This window comes from Henckelia pumila, chromosome 1, assembly GCF_033568475.1.
Source record: "Henckelia pumila isolate YLH828 chromosome 1, ASM3356847v2, whole genome shotgun sequence".
NCBI classification, from domain to species: Eukaryota; Viridiplantae; Streptophyta; class Magnoliopsida; order Lamiales; family Gesneriaceae; genus Henckelia; species Henckelia pumila.
In genome coordinates this window covers 32,568,686-32,587,861 of record NC_133120.1, presented here as the reverse complement: position 1 = coordinate 32,587,861, position 19,176 = coordinate 32,568,686, and the positions used below count along the sequence as shown (strand labels likewise).

The 19,176-nt window shown below is 36.8% G+C and overlaps 1 protein-coding gene across 3 annotated transcripts; it reads left to right on the top strand.

Moving 5' to 3' along the window:
- The first annotated feature begins 9,494 nt into the window (after window positions 1–9,494).
- Window positions 9,495–18,637, top strand: LOC140879778 (TNF receptor-associated factor homolog 1b-like). 3 transcript variants are annotated; one of them, XM_073283696.1, is made up of 13 exons: window positions 9,495–9,742; window positions 10,471–10,687; window positions 11,741–11,852; window positions 12,366–12,454; window positions 12,531–12,599; window positions 12,685–12,814; window positions 13,493–13,651; window positions 13,936–14,284; window positions 14,814–14,926; window positions 15,543–15,690; window positions 16,010–16,479; window positions 16,568–16,754; window positions 16,926–18,637. In XM_073283696.1, exons 2-13 carry the CDS (start codon window positions 10,510–10,512, stop codon window positions 18,378–18,380), a joined length of 3,459 nt encoding a protein of 1,152 aa, XP_073139797.1. In that variant the 5' UTR covers window positions 9,495–9,742; window positions 10,471–10,509; the 3' UTR covers window positions 18,381–18,637. The 3 variants fall into 3 exon arrangements, with proteins under 3 accessions (XP_073139797.1, XP_073139783.1, XP_073139789.1); XM_073283682.1 differs by having other exon boundaries at window positions 9,496–9,742; window positions 16,562–16,754; XM_073283688.1 differs by having other exon boundaries at window positions 9,496–9,781; window positions 16,562–16,754.
- Window positions 18,638–19,176: the final 539 nt, after the last annotated feature.

Below are 19,176 nucleotides of genomic sequence, written 5' to 3'. Positions count from 1 at the left end.
GACATGTACATGCATCACATAACGTAATCGGTCCACGTAAGTCGTTCTTTTCGTTCTTGACTTAAAACTTGAAACTTTTTGCATAGAAACTCTTAAATATATTTTAGAAGCCTTAAAAGATCATAACCATGAATTAAGGACTCAAAAATCAAAACTTAAGAAAATTAATTCGAAGCTACAGCGCTCCAGCGCTAGAAGAGAGGCGCTGGGGCGCTATACTTGCGCATTTACTGTTCTGCTGCACTGCAGTTGCTATGCATTCACACTGATATTTCGAGTTCTTGCACCAAGAATTTGAAAAAGTGGTAAACATAAAAGTTTTAGCCCTTGATCTAAAATTTCAAATTCCGAAACCCTCACCTTAATTGGATATTGCAGTAGAAAGTTATGTGTATTCTCCCGAGATATGTCACTGCCAAAAATTCAAACCACTTGACACAATTCGGGGCGATTTTGGCCAATCTTATAGAATGATTTTGGCAAAACTCAAAGCATGAAAGTTGTAGCTATATGAGTTATCTTTCAAATAAAATTGGCTTCAACTCATTTGGATTACTACAATAGACTTAATCCACAAAATTGCAACAAGTGTTGCTAATCCGAGACAACCCAACACATGCAACGCTTCAAAGCTTTAACTAAAACTAACTCAACACTTCAAAATTCAATACACACCTTCAAAATCAGTCCTTTCTCAACTCTAAACCATAAGAATCTATCATCACACATTATTTATCAAGAATTTCACAAGAACGACTTACATATCACGATATCATAAACCTCATGCTTTTATGCTTCTCAAATCTTTAAAATCATGCATAAAACTCATCAACACACATCATTTCTTATCAAAATAGATATATCTTGAATGGTGGTTTAAAATTCTTTAAAAACTTGCCTTGAATGGAGGAGGAGTTGATCCGGAACTTCGGAAACGAGCTAAACCTTGGACGAACTAAAAACTGGTACCTAAATCTCACTTGAATCTTGAAGGATTTGATGAAGGAGATGATGAATAGTGAGGGGGAGGAGAAAAACGTGTAAGGGAGAGGAGGATAATGAAGAAGTCTGATAGAATATGTCAAGGGAATCACTAACATGTAGGGTATAAGGTTGTTAAGTGTAGTTTTCATAATTAATGCACATCGTGTATTGATTGCTTAAAATGCAGTCAAAGAAACACATCTCGACTCGTCTGATAAAAAATGCTATCTTTTGACTCATTTATAAAAAATGTAACAATATCATACTTAAAATACTCGTAAAAATGTACTCTATTATCTCGTTCCTAGGTTAGCCTCGTCCCGCGAGTCCAGAATCGAACTCTACCTGGAATCATTTACTTAATCAAAATTGTTAAATGTAAGATAAACATAATCATTAAATCATAACTTAAACAATTTAAGGCATAAAATCATTAAAATTTATGTTTAAATAATCGTGAGCAAGTTTAATGGATTTTTGGACTTTACAGGTAGACCCCTCCAAAGTTCAAGAAGTGTAGGAGTGGTCAGTACCTAGAAACGCAACGGAGATTCGCAGTTTTCTCGGGTTGGCTAGTTATTACCAAAAGTTTATCAAGGGATTTTCATCCATTGCAGTGCCCTTGACAGCATTGACCAAGAAGAATGCTAGGTTTGTTTAGAGTTCCGAGTGTCAAAGGAGCTTTGATGTATTGAAAGAAGCTCTTACATCAGCACTAGTATTGGCCATGCCATCAGGGCAAGGTGATTTCGTGGTTTACGCAGATGCTTCCAAGTTGGGATTGGGAGCAGTTCTTATGCAGCGTGATAGGGTTATTGCTTATGCTTCTAGGCAGTTGAAGGAGCATGAGAAGAATTACCCTACACATGATTTAGAGTTGGCAGCAGTGGTATTTGCTCTCAAGATTTGGAGACACTATCTCTATGGAGAGAAGTGCAAGATATTCACGGACCATAAGAGCATCAAGTACTTCTTCACCCAGAAGGAGTTGAATATGAGGCAACGAAGATGGCTAGAGTTGGTAAAAGATTACTATCTTGAGATCAGTTACAACCCGGGTAAGGCTAATGTCGTTACAGATGCGTTGAGCCGGAAGACAGCAGTGGTTGCTTCCATGTCAGTGGCTAGACCATTGCAGGATGAGATTCAGAGGTTCGGATTGGAGTTCTATGCTGAGGGTAGGGCTACTAGATTGTCAACCTTGTCAGTGCAGACCACATTGTTTGACCGTATCAGAGTTGCTCAAGCAGATGATGAGCAGCTGAGAAAGTGGAGACGGAGAGCTGAGGAGAAGGACAGTTGTCTGTATTCAGTGGTAGATGGGATTGTGAGGTTTAGAGGTCGACTTTGGGTGCCCTAAAGTGATTCTCTGCGAGTTACTATCATGGCAGAGGCGCATACATCACCGTACTCTATCCACCCAGGCAGTACGAAGATATATCAGGGCCTTCAGCAGTTATATTGGTGTCCGGGCATGAAGCGTGATATAGCCCGCTTTGTATCAGAGTGCTTGACATGCCAGCAGGTCAAAGCACAACATCAGAGACCTGCGGGATTGCTTAAGCCACTCCCTATCCCCGAGTGGAAATGGAAGAATATTACCATGGATTTCGTTGTTGGCTTGCCGAGGATAGTGAGAAGTTCGAATGCTCTTTGGGTTATTGTCGACCGTCTCACTAAGTCGGCGCACTTTTTGCCAGTAAGGACGAATTTCTCTATGACTTAGTATGCGGAGTTGTATATCCGGGAGATATTCAGGCTACATGGTATCCCTGTTTCCATAGTGTCTAATAGAGATCCGCGGTTTACTTCATCTTTTTGGAAGAGTCTTCACTCAGCTTTGGGGACAAAGTTTTTGTTTAGCACTGCCTTTCACCCCCAGACGGATGGACAGTCCGAGAGGGTGATACAGATTCTAGAGGATCTTTTGAGAGCCTGCGTCTTGGACTTTCATGAAGTTGGGAGTCGAGGTTACCATTGGTGGAATTCGCTTATAACAACAGCTTTCAAGCCACCATTGGTATGGCGCCTTACGAGGCACTCTATGGGAGACCATGTACATCACCAGTATTGTGAACGGAGATTGATGAGAAATCAGAGTTGGGACCCGAGATTGTTCAGCAGACTGCAGAGGTTGTAGCCAAGATCCGGGATAGGATGAGGACTGCACAAAGCAGGCAGAAGAGTTACGCTGACCATAGGAGGAGAGACTTGGAGTTCTCGGTGGGAGATCATGTGTTTGTCCGAGTAGCACCTATGAAGGGAGTTATGAGATTTGGGAAGAAAGGGAAATTAGCACCGAGGTTCGTAGGACCCTTCGAGATTTTGGACATAGTAGGGGCATTGGCATATAGGGTGGCCTTGCCTCCTAACCTTGATGGAGTTCATAACGTCTTCCATGTATCGATGCTGAGGAAGTACGTCTCGAATCCGTCCCATGTGCTTAGCATGGAACCTCTTCAGTTATCTCCTCACGTGATGTATGAGGAGAGGCCCATCCAGATTTTGGATCGACAGGAGAGGAGACTCCGTAACAAGTCGATTCCTATGATCAAAGTGAGATGACAGAACCATTCAGAGGAAGATGCCACTTGGGAAGCAGAGGCAGATATTAAGACTCGTTACCCAGAGCTTTTTGGTAAGTCTTAATTTCGATGACGAAATTCCATATTAGGGAGGGAGGAATTGTGACGCCTAGAATTTCTTAATTTAAGTTTCATGCCTGAATTAGTCGTTAATATTTATGATTTTAATTATTTTAATTTTTGTGCTAATTGGCTAAATGTTATATTTTTCCCGCGCAATAGAATTTACTATTGTTAACTTTTGCGAAAATTAGTATTTTTATTTTCGGACTAGTAAAATCAAATTTAATATTTTAAATTAGGATTCTAATCTTGCATTTTTATTTAGTGCGATTTTAATTGTAGTCCTAACTTCTTTTTTTTGGTTTGACAATTTTTTAGTGTATAGCAATTTTCCCTAAATTTCATAACACTTCCATTTTTTTCTAGGGTTACCTATTCTAACACTTGGACTCAAATATCTAATCCAAACTCACTCACTCACACAACACACGCACACACACACAAAAAAGCGTCGACCTCCCCTGTTCTTCAAGAAACGCACGACCTCTTCGATTCTTCTTCTGGAGCTCTTCAATCTCCGATTTCTTCTCCAGAAATCGTTCCATGTCTAGCTAGGAGTGTTTCTTGAGCTCGATTTTTAGCTTTTTCCATCTCTTTTCCCCAGCCTTGCTCTCGGCCGCAGCTCACGGGATTTCTGGACTTCCATCGATTTGTTTTTTCTTCTTGCTTTAGCTAGGCAAGATTATGGCTTCATTGCTCACCTTGTAGACTATTATTGTGTGTTTCGATTGGTGTTAGATTTTTGTATATCTCTTTTTCGAAAAATCTCATGTATACGTGCCCTGTTTCTTTTTTTTTTTTCACGGCCGGATTGTTTTTTTTTGGGATTTTGATTGTTAGTTGATTAATAATGTTCATATGTGAAGAATGAATGATTTTAAAGCCTTGGAATGAAATTGTAAGCATGTTAGCCATTTTTCGAAAATTCAGAAATGTTCTTGGTTAGTATGTTCGAATTTTGTGTATTTTGATTGTTGGTGGATTGGTTTGGTAATTTAGGAGCTACCACGGGTGATATGTAGTTCACGTGGTAGCGTTAGATTGAATGAAATTGAAATATGGTCTTGGATGGGGAAATTCGAAACTGCCAGCTTCTTAGGAATTAGTTTTGGTTGAATTTGGTGGAGTTACGGATGGGCTGGGTTATGTTAACTTTTCAAGAGTTTTGGGGAAGCTTAGAAGTTGGTTAGTGATGCTAAGACAGTCGCTTGGGGTTGAGGTCAAATGGACAGGTTTGGTTTGGAATTGAGAGTTTGAACTTGAGCAGATTTCGTGGACTTAGGGGCTGTCCAGAACCGTGAGTTCATAACAGGGTTAGAGGCTGGTCTAGGTGAAGGGCTAGGGGCTATTGATACCTTAGGATGTTAGGGAAACGACGTTTCGAACGGAGTTCAATTTGGTGGAGTTTTCCCTAAGTTTCAAGCCTTGGGACTTATGAGAGATAGAATTTTAGACGACAAGTTACTGTCCGGGTTTGAACATTTAAAACAGTGTTAAGATCAGAATTTGGGTAAGGGCTCGGGATTGGAAGTAGCTTAAGAGGTTAGGATTATGTCGTTTCAAGCGGAATTCCTTTTTGGCAAGTATTGAGTGAGTTATAAGATTTTAAGGCGTACCGCTCTATTCACCTAAGTGTTATAACTTTGGGTTAGATTCTCATCCTTGGTGTGTTCCCTAAATCACCATTCCGGTCATTCACCATCGAGTCTCTTGCGTGTTCATTGAATAAATATTTTCGAGTTCATTACATCTACACGTGCATGCTAAGTCTTATATTCAATAAAGAAAAGAAAATATTTTAAACGAAGTGAGATGATTGTGACTATATATTCACATGTAAGTGTGGGGCTGGAGACGTTTAGCTTCCCTTACCAACTATTCATATGTATTGTGTGGGGTCAAAGACGTTTGGCTTCCTTTACCAAATTTTCATGTGTATGTGTGGAGCCAGGAGAAATCTTGGTCTCCTTTACCACCAGGGCAAGATGAGTTGGGAGATATCCTGACTCCTTGCGGCATAGTGCACTACAGCCATGATCATGATCGAAATCACAGAGTCATAATTCAAGGATCTTAGTTCACCAAAAATTATTATGACCATGTTCTGTACAGTTTATGCAATTCATTGAGTTTATTGGACTAAGCCTTGCACATGTCATATTCATGCACTCATTTCTTTTTACATGTTCATCATTTTTAAGCTTAGGGGCACGAACAATTATTTTTTTACGCATTATTTTAAATTTTGTATGTGCTTGTATCTATGTAGTACTCGTTATCCCCCTCCCCCCAAATATTCTTGCTGAGTCCTTTAGACTCACTACACTTATTTGATTTCAGGTGATGACTATTACATTGAGGCTGAGGGGTAGGATCCCTAGAGCGAGGTCACCGATGGTGCAGGCCCTTGACCGACGTGCTTTTAGTTGTTTCGCAAACTCTGATGTTGCCCTTTTTATTTATGAGTGAAATATTTTCATACACTGTCAGTCATTTGCAGGATGTGTTTTCCCTGCTTTAAAACTTTTAACATGTAAACTTAACAGTTTATTGTTCCGCAACTGTGTGGTATTAACTCTTTTTTTTTTTAGATTCTATAATTGCCGTATTTGGATTTTTATCTTGTGTTTATTTTATTTTGATATTAATTGCTGACTGTGTCAGTTGGACTTACAATATTTTGAAGCGTGTCATGACGAAAATTTTTAAGAATTCCGCAAATCCCTTATTTATTATTTATATTTTAGAGGGTATTAGGTCGTTTCACTCATCCAATACTTTCCAATATTGAGCATCAAGCCATGCCATTTTATATCGAGAAAAATTGCCGCTGGAATTGAAAGTTCAGCACAATATGAAGCCAACATGAATCAAGTTTTGAATCATATTTTTCGAAGCCCTACAACAACATTTTTTGAAGCCTAAATTCGGCTCATTGTCGAGCATAAGTTCTATCAAAAATCTCGAGAAGTCGACAGCGTTTTGAATCAAGTTTTGTTCACTTTCGAAGCCTTTCAACAACATTCCGAGAAAAAAATTGTCCATGTTTTTGGAGCAAGCACCTACAGCAACCATCGGAGCTTTAGCAGCATATTTCAAGCCAAAAATCTGCTCGAATTCGATCAAGAATCAGATCTGAAGTTTGATCAAAGAGGCTGCATTATTCTGCACAAAACCAAGCGGCCTATTTCCTCCTAATATCGATCAAAGTTTGGTATTCGCCCAAGTTCGAGAAGAGTTTTGCTCAAGTTCGAGGCTTTCCAACAACAGTTATTCCTACACGTTTTCCTAATATCAATATCAAGTAAGTGGGATTTTTCACCTATCTCCTCCTAAGATCGATCAATGTCTGGTCTTCTCTAGCTTCTACCACCTATCCCATGTCAAAAAAGGGTACAAAGGAAGAATTTGAGCTTGCAGAGCCATCAGTGCCAAACTCTGCCAAGCCAATGATTCCGGCTATAGGATACTTCTGAGTAACATTAGTTATTACTATCTAAAAAGGGGAATGAAAGAGGATATTTAATATAAAGTCCAACTTCTCACCTCCCAACCATTTAAGTAGATGAAGATCTAAAAGTTTTCAATTTATTGGAGAGTTTATGGATGATGTTAAATCGAATGAATAAAGGTAGATTAATATGACGATGAGATTAAATAGTCATCTTGTTCGAGCTACGAAAAATTACGCTTTAATTTTTGAAGTGCTATCGCATTCCAAATGCTTCCAGGGCTATTTAGTAACATTTGGTAAGTGGGATTTATTTTAAAGTCACATTTTATGTCCAAATAAAAATATATTTACGTGTATATTTTAAAATTATGGTTTTTCCAAAAATATGATTAGCGATTACTGATCTTCGTGCAATGAAGAATTATGAACCCAGTGGCAGAAATACATTATTCAGAACACTACTAATTATTGTTTAATATTAATAGGCAAGTCTCACCCCTTAGAGGATTAAAAATATAAGACATTGAAATTAGTTTATGAATGAGGAACATAGTAATTTCAGTTCACTTGCGAATAATTTATGTGATCACCGATCATTGCTATTCCAATTTTTATTATTATTTTTTTTTGTAATAATACTCTAGTATTATATATGTATTGCTTTCAAAATCGGGAGGATTATCGATTTATCGCACACATATGTTGAGTGACGATCATATTCTCACCCCATTCATCCTTCTTCTAATAAAAAATGAAGATGAGGCGAACGAATTGAATAGAATCGCATTTTTGGGAGGGTAAATAGCTGATGATGTTGATTTTCTACTAATGTTAATTGAAGAATTATATTGTTTCTTGGTTCATAATATTTTTTCCCTGCTATTATATTCAGGAATTTCATAATATAAAGATGCATAACATAATATTGTTTTTATGGAACTAAAGACTGATTTCAATATTTATGTGCTACTGAAGTTTGTTGTTTTCAAATTCTTTTCTAGAAATATGCCGATGTCACCAGCTTCGAGCACAGAGCGTGATATCGAACTTGTTACATGTGCATTTTTTTTAAAATTTTTTTGATAGATGTTACATGTGTATTTTTTAATCCCTAAAACATATATATTTTGTTTTTATTAATTAAATTTTTAAAAAATATAAGTTTTTCTGGTAAATTATTGTCATCAAACAACTTTTGTATGCACTTATACATGACATAATTTTTAAACACGATATTTATTATTTTATATGTAATTATACATGACAACGGATTGTTAAAATTTTTACTAAATTAAAATACACAGTCATTAGAAAAATTGAATTTGGCTAAAAATGTGAACGGACAAAATTGCCACTATTTTTTTTTTTTTTGTGATCTAAAATCAGAAGGGCAAAACAAAGATTGGACCAAACCCAACCTTCCCCACACTCACGTTTCTTTATTCTCCATCATCAATCCTTCCACACGATTTCAATGTTCTTTTTTTTCCGAGCTTAGAATTTATGTTAATAAATCTTATATCTTACTAATTGATTATATAAGATATCAATTGATTATATTCAAATATTAGATTATACACGCAATGCATGTATCCCGTAGCTAGTTATTATTATTAAGATAAATATAGAAATATTTGTTTTATGTAGAAAATTAAAAATATATACACAATGATATAACTTGGTTGCATCAATAAATTCGCATAAAATTTTCGAACAATATCACATATATATTTTATGAATGTTCTGTAATCATATATTTATTGTCGGCAAGTAATATTTGCATACGTAATACGATCATGTAAAAGTTTCGAGTAGTATCACATATATATATTACGAATGTTTCATAACCGCGTATTTATTATCGACATGTCATATTAACATTTAATAAATCTTATATCTTACTAATTGATTATATAAGATATCAATTGATTATATTCAAATATTAGATTATACACGCAATGCATGTATCCCGTAGCTAGTTATTATTATTAAGATAAATATAGAAATATTTGTTTTATGTAGAAAATTAAAAATATATACACAATGATATAACTTGGTTGCATCAATAAATTCGCATAAAATTTTCGAACAATATCACATATATATTTTATGAATGTTCTGTAATCATATATTTATTGTCGGCAAGTAATATTTGCATACGTAATACGATCATGTAAAAGTTTCGAGTAGTATCACATATATATATTACGAATGTTTCATAACCGCGTATTTATTATCGACATGTCATATTAACATACATAATCCGATCTCTTGTAATAAAAATATTATAATATAATTTTTAAAGATATAATTACGAATAAAATAAGAAATAGATAAAAAAGTTTATATTTTAAGATATTTGAGAGTCAAAATTTAAAAATTTCACCAAGGGAGATTTTATCGTTTGCTAGAGAGGAGAGGGGAGAGAGAGGGAGGGAGAGAGTTTCTTCTCAAAATTCAACGAAAAAAAAAAAAAAACCCTAACCCCAAATTAGACCAACGCTTCCCAATATTTATTGAGCAGAAGATGTATATGGTCACATCGGAATCATATAAATACCCAATTATTTTTTTCCAATTTAATTTCCTCCGCCTCTCTTTTGCTGCTCTTCCTGTTCAACTCCTCAAATCTTTCTCTATCTGATACCTCTAATTGGTAAAACTAACGCATGAAGCCTCATTCTTTTTTCTTGAGGTCCATTTGTTGTCTGTTTCTCGATCTGAGGAGATTGGCTGTTTTCTGTTTTTATTCAATTGATTTTCATGGGTTTATTGATTCGATTTTGAATTCATGTCCGGGTTTTGTTGTTGTAGGGCTTGCTTGTTTCAATGGGACTGTTTTGGGATTTTACCTAATTGATGTTCTGATGGGGGTTTGTTATTGATTGGGTTGACAGTTTGGTGTTGAGGGATTACTGGGATTTCTTGATCACGTCGAGAAGGTTTAGGTGTTTGCTTGGTGGTTGTTAATTATGACTAATGGGAGTTGGGTTTATTCTTTGTTCATTTGTTTTCAATCGATTTGGGGATTCTGAACCGGGGTTTTATCAAATTCTTTGTTTTCTGATGTGGGTTTCTCGAGGTTATGGAGTAAGAACGGAGTTTGGTTCATTTTGTCTGCTGCGATTGCAAATTATTTTTCTTTCTGTTGTTTAACCCGTGCATTCTACAGAACAATTGAAGGGTTCTTTGTGTTGTTTGGCAGCAAAAATGTGCCATCCTTTTGCATTAGATACAATCCACCTTGCAAACTTTTCATGTTTTGTCAAATGAATTTGACTATTTTTTTACCATCTAGTGCTGATATTTGTTTGCCGGGCTTCAATTTCTTCACTTTCTTGTGTTTAGTTTTGCATTTTCACGACGCTTTTGTGTTGATTGAAGGTGGAGAAGGGTAAGGGTAAGGGTCGAGGAGTGGGAGAAATGGCTGGTGTTGCATCTGAGGAACCAGTAGTAGGAAGATCGGTGGATGAGGTTCCAAATGGTCAGCAGCTATGTCAATCAGGGGAAGCGTTGGTTGAATGGAGGTCTTCAGAGCAGATTGAAAATGGGACTCCTTCTACTTCGCCCCCTTATTGGGATAGTGACAATGATGATGGAGGTCTGCTGTTTTTTCCTCTTAATTAACTTGGCAGGGGAATTATGATCTCTTCTCTCTAGTTCTTGGCATTTATGTTTTGAATTGACTTGCTATATCAGTCAATGACTGAGTACAATGCTTGACATCTGTAGGACAGTGTGAATTTATTCTGCTCAATCCTTTAAAACATCAGTTCTCAATTAAAGGAAAGAGAAAAATGAAAAGGAAAGAACATTAAAAGTTACAATGACAAAATATCTGAAAGATTTTGATCACATTAATAGATAGTGATAATATTCTCAATGAATACCTTTTCTTTCAACTCCACGACTTTCGTAGTTTTGTCTTGCCAATCAAGCTCGATGTGAAGTTTATTTTTATCTTTGACGAAAACAACTTGGGCAGAAGGATATCTTGCAAAGCTGGCCTCTGGCATCATAATTTTATGAAAGTGACCAAGGAACTGTGACACGGTGCTTGTCATCTGGGATAATATTTCTGCTGGTTTTGACCTTTCTGAGTTCATATACACGTGCTCTGACATTCATGTTATAATCTTGCTTATCACTTCTCCCGATGAGGATGGGGGCATTTCTGCCTTCTTGAGATTTAGAAGTTCAATACTGTCGTGTGGATGTAGGCATTAAAGTGCAATGAGCTGAAGGAGGTTAGAGAATATGGAAGGAAACATTGAATCAAGATAGGAAAATATTATTGTGGTGAATAAATTGAGAGTTCATACCTGTAGGTTTGCACATATCAAGTTCTTTTTTTTTTACTTTGCATACCTCGCTCAAGTTGGCATTTTTTCGTATATTCTAATTATACGCCTCTGTGATATCCTTTTCATTGTCCCTAGGTTGTTATTGTTATTTTTAATTTAAAGCTATTAAGTACCTGACATAGTATTTGGGTTTTGGAAATGGCGTATTGGATACAACTTTTTTGTTTTCTGCATGTTCAAATTTACCTGTCCATCTTATAGTATAGAATATTACATGCTTTAACTTGTGTGTACCATTATAACAACTCTGTCATCATCATTTTTCATTTGTGCCTCTTCCTATGCTGCAGGACCAAAACCTTCTGAGTTGTATGGAAAGTATACCTGGAAGATTGATAAGTTTTCACAAATAACCAAAAGAGAACTTCGGAGCAATGCATTTGAGGTTGGTGGATACAAATGGTATGTTCTAAAGTCAAATTTTTGTTACCTGGCTTTGCATAATGATCTCCAGTCATCACTAATTCCAAATATCTTTACATATTTGATAATGGCAGATGTTATTGCTTTTATTCTTTTTTGCATCCAGAAATAAGAATAACCATCTTCTTGATTATTTCTGATTTATGTTATATTCTTTTAAGGAAAGCATTTTTCTATGCATTTTACAACTTTCTCAAGACTATAAAGTTGTCCTTGGAGGATCTACAGGCGTGAGTACCGGCTTTGTCTTCTACCATTTGTGGTGCTTCTCGTAGTACCAAATGAATGGATGTATTTCAATTAGTTTTTTTTATCATTCTCTTACTAATGGACTCTCATCAATTTCAACATAGCCACCTTCACAACAAAAAAATTTTCTTCCTGTGTGCCATCACAATGTCTTAATTTTTGTTATTTTTATGTTGTATAATATATAGCACTTCTGTGGAATAGTGGAACTGAATGTTGATATGGTTTAACCTTGATTGACAGGTACATTTTAATTTATCCTCAAGGATGTGATGTTTGCAACCATCTCTCTTTGTTTCTTTGTGTGGCCAATCATGACAAGCTTCTGCCTGGTACGGTGTGTGATTGTTTTTGTCTACTAAATATGTTGTTTGGAGTCTGTATCATGTGTTGTTTCCATATGGATAGGATGGAGTCATTTTGCACAATTCACCATTGCTGTGGTGAATAAAGATCCTAAAAAATCCAAATATTCAGGTAGTTTTGCTTTTCCTTGTTCTTTTTGTAATTAATATTCCAATCCTTGTCAGATCGACCTTAAAGTATTTTGATTAACTTGCAGATACGTTACATCGTTTCTGGAAGAAGGAACATGACTGGGGATGGAAAAAATTTATGGAGCTATCAAAAGTGATGGATGGATTTATTGATGCTGACACTTTGATAATTAAAGCTCAAGTCCAAGTAATAAGGTACTCTTATGATAATTTCGCTTTCAATTTTTTTTATGGTTGGTTGAAGATAATAAGTGGCTTATGGTCCATTAAAGAAGTAAGATCAGTGATGCATATGTTATTTAATTATATTCTATTACCTTTTTAATCAGCCCCACTTGTAGCACGGTGGAATATGTTTACCTGTGGTTTGAAAATCAAATCTATAGTGTACTGGTTAAGCACAATCGAAGAGGATTTAAATTACGAATTTGAATATTTAACTGCCAGTTGGCCACTTAAGGAAACCTAGAAACTGACGTTTGCTTTCTGTATCAGAACACATTCTTCCTTTGATGAATATGATACTCTTTGTACAATCTTTTCATTTTCACATATGCTTGCATCTGATTGAGCTTGTTAAAGAGCTTGATAGATTCTTTCTGCTGCCTGATTTGAGTGAGTTGGATGTCCTGGAGGATGGATATCATTTCGCATATTGAAGAAAAGAAATGAAGAAGATATAAAACAAAAACAATAACTTATCATTTTTTCCATGCATCATGGTCAAATTGAACACTCATTTGTAAGATCTACTGGAAGTGTGCTTTTATCTACTTTTTCAGTCGACCAATATTGGGTGCTGTATTTATTTATTTTTTGTGCTTCAGTCAGTAGATCCTTTTCAGAATTTAAAGCTGAGTTACTCATGCGCAGGGAAAGAGCTGATCGTCCATTTCGTTGCCTCGATTGTCAATATAGGAGGGAACTTGTCCGAGTATATTTGACAAATGTAGAACAAATTTGCCGTCGTTTTGTAGAAGAACGTCGGGGCAAGCTGGAAAAGCTAATAGAGGATAAAGCTAGATGGGCGAGGTAATTTGTGCCTGTTTTTTCTCGCGTTGACTCTTTCCTGCTTATACAATGATTGAAAGTTTTTTGCATTGAGACATGATTGGAAGCAAGTCAAACTAGTTTGATTAAATTTGATCTGACTACGGTTACTGTTTAGAGATACATATTGACAAAAATTATGTCATGTATTTTACACTCTTATTGTCTTTTTATTCCAAGTGTGATAGCTAAATTGTTGAAAGTTAGTTTCAAATTGATGTACGTAATGGCTCAGTAACGTATTTGCAACTTGTAATAAATTTCAGCTTCCGTGCTTTCTGGTTGGCTATGGACCAAGGTTCCAGGAGGCGCATGTCTCGAGAAAAAACAGACTCTATACTAAAAGTACTTGTGAAGCATTTCTTCATAGAAAAAGAAGTCACATCTACCCTGGTCATGGATTCATTATATAGTGGATTGAAAGCTCTTGAAGGCCAAACTAAGGGAAAGAAAAGCAAGGGAAACATTTCAGAAACAGAAGAATTACCAGTGCGTGTTATTTGCATTGAGAAAGAAACACTTATGCTGGTGGATGATGTGTTGCTGCTACTCGAGAGGGCTGCCATGGAACCTTTGCCTCCAAAGGACGACAAGGGTCCTCAAAATCGTACAAAGGTGAGTAGCACCATGATGTGAAACTATCTTTACTTTGCCTATTGTGTGCCATCGAGCTTTGTTTTCAGCAGTTACAAATTAGTGACAACCATGTGCCAGTGGAGGTGTTGGTGGCAAATTCTCATGGAAATCGACTGCTTTATTGTTAGTTCACATATTTTACTTTTGTTATTTGTTTTTCTATTTTATAATCATCCATTTTCTTAAATGGAGATTGTAAAATTCTACATAGGGTGGCAGTGGACATCTCCTTCGGTAAACAACTAAATATGCTCACTGAATTTTTTTATAAAGTCTGGTGATTCTAGTCGAAACAAGAACTCTGTGACTTTTGCTAGAATGTTATTGAATGTGGTAGGCATGATTTAGTAATAATTTCTTCTCCATGCTCGTCTGTTCTATTTAAGCATTTAATTGCAGTTTTAATCTTTATTTTACACTTCCACGAAGCATCTGCATTGAATCAGACGGAGTTTGGCTGTAGTTTCTTGTTAAATGAGCATCTTCTGATTCTAGGTTCTTGTTTTAGGATGGGACTGCTGGAGAGGAGTTCAACAAGGATTCTATTGAACGTGATGAGAGGCGGCTTACGGAATTGGGTCGTCGTACCATTGAGATATTTGTCCTTGCTCACATTTTCAGGTATTTCGTTTCTGATTGTCCATTTTATGTCATTTTGGTATGGCCACACTTCAGCCTTCCACTGTATTATTAATTGGTCGTCGTTTTGTTCTGCAATTAGCAGCCTAAATTTCCCCCACTTAGATGTAGGTGCTGAGTTAACCTTTGGGAAGGATCAAAGTTTATTTCGTTGCTCAACGTAGAACTTCACACAAGCTGAACCGAATTCAAGTAGTGCTATACTGCTATGGTTTGATCTGGCACTTGTCGAGCTTGATCAAATAGTTAATAATATGAGAAGTATTGACTCCCATGCATGCAAGTTCAAGTAGCTTGGAATTTTTTGAAAAGTTGAAAGTGATTGGAATGCCTTTCCAGTTTCTGTATAAGTTGTTAAGACTAATATTTATTGAAAGATGTGAGGTAATTGTCTTTTTGAATAACCTTTAAAAGATCAAGAATAAGTACATGTGATTCAAGTTTGAGGAGCTCAATGATCATCATCTTTACTTACGGTTTCTTGTGTGACATGATGGAGTACGTTACCCCAAAGCTCCAACTGCCTCTGCGATACTTTTGTTGGATTAGTAGTGGTAGGCTCTGCCAATTTCCTAAGTATTTTCTGTTGCCTCTTCAGTAAAATTGAAGTTGCATACCAGGAGGCTGTGTCTTTAAAGAGGCAAGAGGAACTAATTCGTGAAGAGGAGGCAGCCTGGCTTGCTGATGTCGAGCAGAAAATGAAACGCGGAACAGGGGATAAGGAGAAGAAGTCTAAAAAAAAACAGGTTTGTTGAAAGCACTATTAACAACTAGCTTTGCATATATAAGCAATTCTTTTTTCGAAAGACAAGTTTTTGACACTTCAAATGAGATTGAATATTCTTTTCCCACAGCTTGTGTGATGCACTTTGTGAAGAATTTTGGATTGAAATCGTCCCCTCATATTTACTGATTTCTTACAATTTTGTTACTTTTGGTGAATGGGTGAAACAAAAGTAAAGCCTCCCAGTTTTGTTTTGTGTCTTGATGCTATCAGTAAGACAATGGGAAAGTATTATTGAGTTTTTTGGAACAGAGTGAAATCTTGAGAAATTTTATTTTCAGGGAAAGCAGAAACGTAGTAATCGCAAAGGAAAAGACAAGGGCAGGGATGAAAAGCCTGATGTGAACGTGCTAGACAAGACTGAGCAAGATATTACTAACATTGCAAGAAAAGGATTATTAAACATTGAATCAGAAGCGGTACTTGAAAAAGTTGATGCAGTGGAAGATGTGTCAGATCTGTCTGACTCTGCCGATCGTGTTCCTGAATCGCTTCCACCAGATTCAGAAGACAGAGATTCAAGTTCCTTTAATTGCAATGTTGACATGTCTGAAGTGCATTCTCCCACATTACCAAGTGGTAGCATTATTACCGTGCTTTCAAGTGTTCAAAATGGAACTGAAGCTACGAGTCTATCTATTGTGGATGATAGCTCATCAACGTGTTCCACTGATTCAGTTCCTTCTGTTATGACAAGTTTGCCTGGCAATGGCAATTCTAGCAACCACAAAACCCAAAAATATTCAAGCAGGTAAACATTTCTATTTGATTGCTGGCAGGATTTTCAGCAGGTATTATGGTTAATATCATGATGTGTTGCTTCGACTCTGCAGTGGCAGGAACCCACAACGCAGAGTGACTTCTGAGGCAATTGTCTGTGTTAATGACGAACTAGGCCAACTAACTGAAACAGCACCAGATATAAATGGTGCTGCACGAAATTCCAAGACCATTGAATCTACTCCTAGAGCTGCTGTTAACTCTTTGCAGGACAGTGGTAACTTAATGGGGCGGCATATTGAGAAGGTTTTTCTTCCTTGCTTCATTCATGTGATATTTTATTTGAGAAAAAGTAAACAGAATAGTTTTTTCCTAGAGTTTTAGTGCTTTTACAAGCACCCTACAAAAAGTTTTTGTACTGCTCCTGTCTTTATTTCTTCCGTCCTTGCTAACCTTTTTAACCCTTGTTTACTGTAGGAGGAAGTGCATGGAAGCTCCCGTGTCAAACACATGCGCGATACGGAAGTGTCTGGGGATGGTACAGCGTCTGTGAGGTCGCCACCCCAGAGCCCTTCCAGAAACACTCCATCTATCGCTCCTTTGAAGTTGGAATCTAAGATAAAAGCTGCAAGCGATCCAATTGTTGGCAAGAAGTTGTCTTTGGACAGTCCTAAACAATCCGACAGATCAACAGGCTTGGAAAAGCCAGCTGAAATTGCTGCCACATCAAAACGCGAATCTCAGAAATTTTCAACTCCAAAGCCTATAGAAAATCCATCTGGACATCAAGTACCCGTTTTGAGTGAAAAACCTCCTGCACAAGCCATGCGAGTCACAGCCGAAAGGCCCTCTATGCCTCCAATGCCTGTCGCATCTAGGCCCTTGAGCGCTCCTATATTTCCTGCCCCTAGGCCTGTCATTTCCAAGGTTTCTGCCATCCAAACAGCTCCTACGTTGGCACGTTCAGTTAGCGCAACTGGTCGGCTTGGTCCCGAAGCTACTGTATCTTCAAGCCAGAGTTATGTTCCTCAGTCCTATCGAAATGCAATTATAGGGAGCCATGTTCCTGTAAATTTGCCCTCCTATACTCAAAGTCATTCAGCAAGTCCAGCGGTAAATGCATCACATTCGTACTCACAAGCACCGGCCCTAGTATCTGCGCCATTCTTTTTACCACACAACTCTGAGAGGATGGATTCAAATTCAGTCAGACCAAGCTTTCCATATGGAATGCAGAATCACCATGATATGTTGCCGAATAGACCGGTATGGATGGAAACTTCTCAAAGGGATAACAGCAGGAATTTAAGTACTGATTGTCCCTCCCTACTTAATGACATGCAAAGCTATGATTCATACAATCCGATGCTCAGCAGGTCTAAAGATCACCCCTCATCCGAACTCCCAGCCAGCACATCTGGTCGTCAAAGCCGTGGATTGGTGGATGAATTTCCGCACATAGACATTATAAATGACTTGCTTGAAGATGAACAGGGAATTGGGATGACAACTCAATCAAACTTTGGACGTTCAACTTTCAACAACGGGCCCCACAATCTAAACCGGCAATTCAGCTTCCCGGGTTACCCCAGCATGTCTGGTGGTGGCCTGAGCCAAACATCTGGCTCAAGTCAGTCTGAAAGGACCCATAATTATCTCGACACTGGATTTCAACGGGGATACGGTTCATTTGCTGGAAACCCTTATGATTCAGTTAGGGATATAATTCCCCAAGCTGGTCAACAGCCATACATAAATGGTCCGATTGATGGTTTGATACCGAACCAGTGGCAGATGGCTGGTTCTGAGTTTCCCTATTCGAGCATCAGGAATGCAGATAACAGTAGCTACCCTTATCATATACTTGATTATCCTAACCACAACGTTGGTGTCAACGGGTACACAGTATTCCGGCCATCAAATGGACTTTAAGTTTACAACCTGGGTTTTCAACGGAAGAAGAGGGTCTTCTACCGATGAAACAAGTTTATCTGATGGAAACCAATGGTGTTAGATTTGGGTCTGGGGGTGTAACTTACTTTTGGTGAGAGAGAAACACTTTGTAAAGAATGATTCTGCTTTCTTTGTTCCATTTTTTTAGTTTTCTAAAATGTTGGGCTTAGTGGCTTTTGAGCTTGACATATTAACTTGAATTTTTAGCTTTATCAGTATATTTGAGTTTCTCATCATATTTGTCTTTACTTATTGCTGATACTGAACTAAATTGTACATTTCTTGCTTGCAATTGCCCTATGGTGAGTTTGTGTTATCCAAATCGGAAAAATCAAACACTGAACAGAAAGTTGGATTTTGAAATTCGAATATAAATGTTAAAATTAAAAATAATTTGGTTGGTTTCGAATTATATATGTCAAAATCAAATCGATAGGAAACCGAAATTTCATTAACTAATAATTTTATTTATATTTATATTATATATATATATATATATATATATATATATTATGAGATGATATTTAATGAATGAAAGTGTCATTTATAGTAATTTTTAGTTCATTATTGTTTATTTAAGTCATTTAGACTTTGAATTTAAATGTTTTAAAAAATCATGTAAAAATATAACATATTATATTTTAAAATACATTTATATCTAATAAAAATAATTGTATACAAATTAAAAACTGAAATAACCGAAACGAACCGGAAGAAAACGGTTTGGATATCGGATTATATATTTCTAAAATCGAAAACCGAAAAAAAAACCGAA

Bases quoted from the DNA above. Each gene is read 5' to 3' on its own strand.
- LOC140879778 (XM_073283682.1), top strand. From the start codon at position 10,510: ATGGCTGGTGTTGCATCTGAGGAACCAGTAGTAGGAAGATCGGTGGAT. The intron at 10,688-11,740 runs GTCTGCTGTTTT...CCTATGCTGCAG, and splicing joins TAGTGACAATGATGATGGAG to GACCAAAACCTTCTGAGTTG. The intron at 16,755-16,925 runs GTTTTTCTTCCT...TGTTTACTGTAG, and splicing joins TGGGGCGGCATATTGAGAAG to GAGGAAGTGCATGGAAGCTC.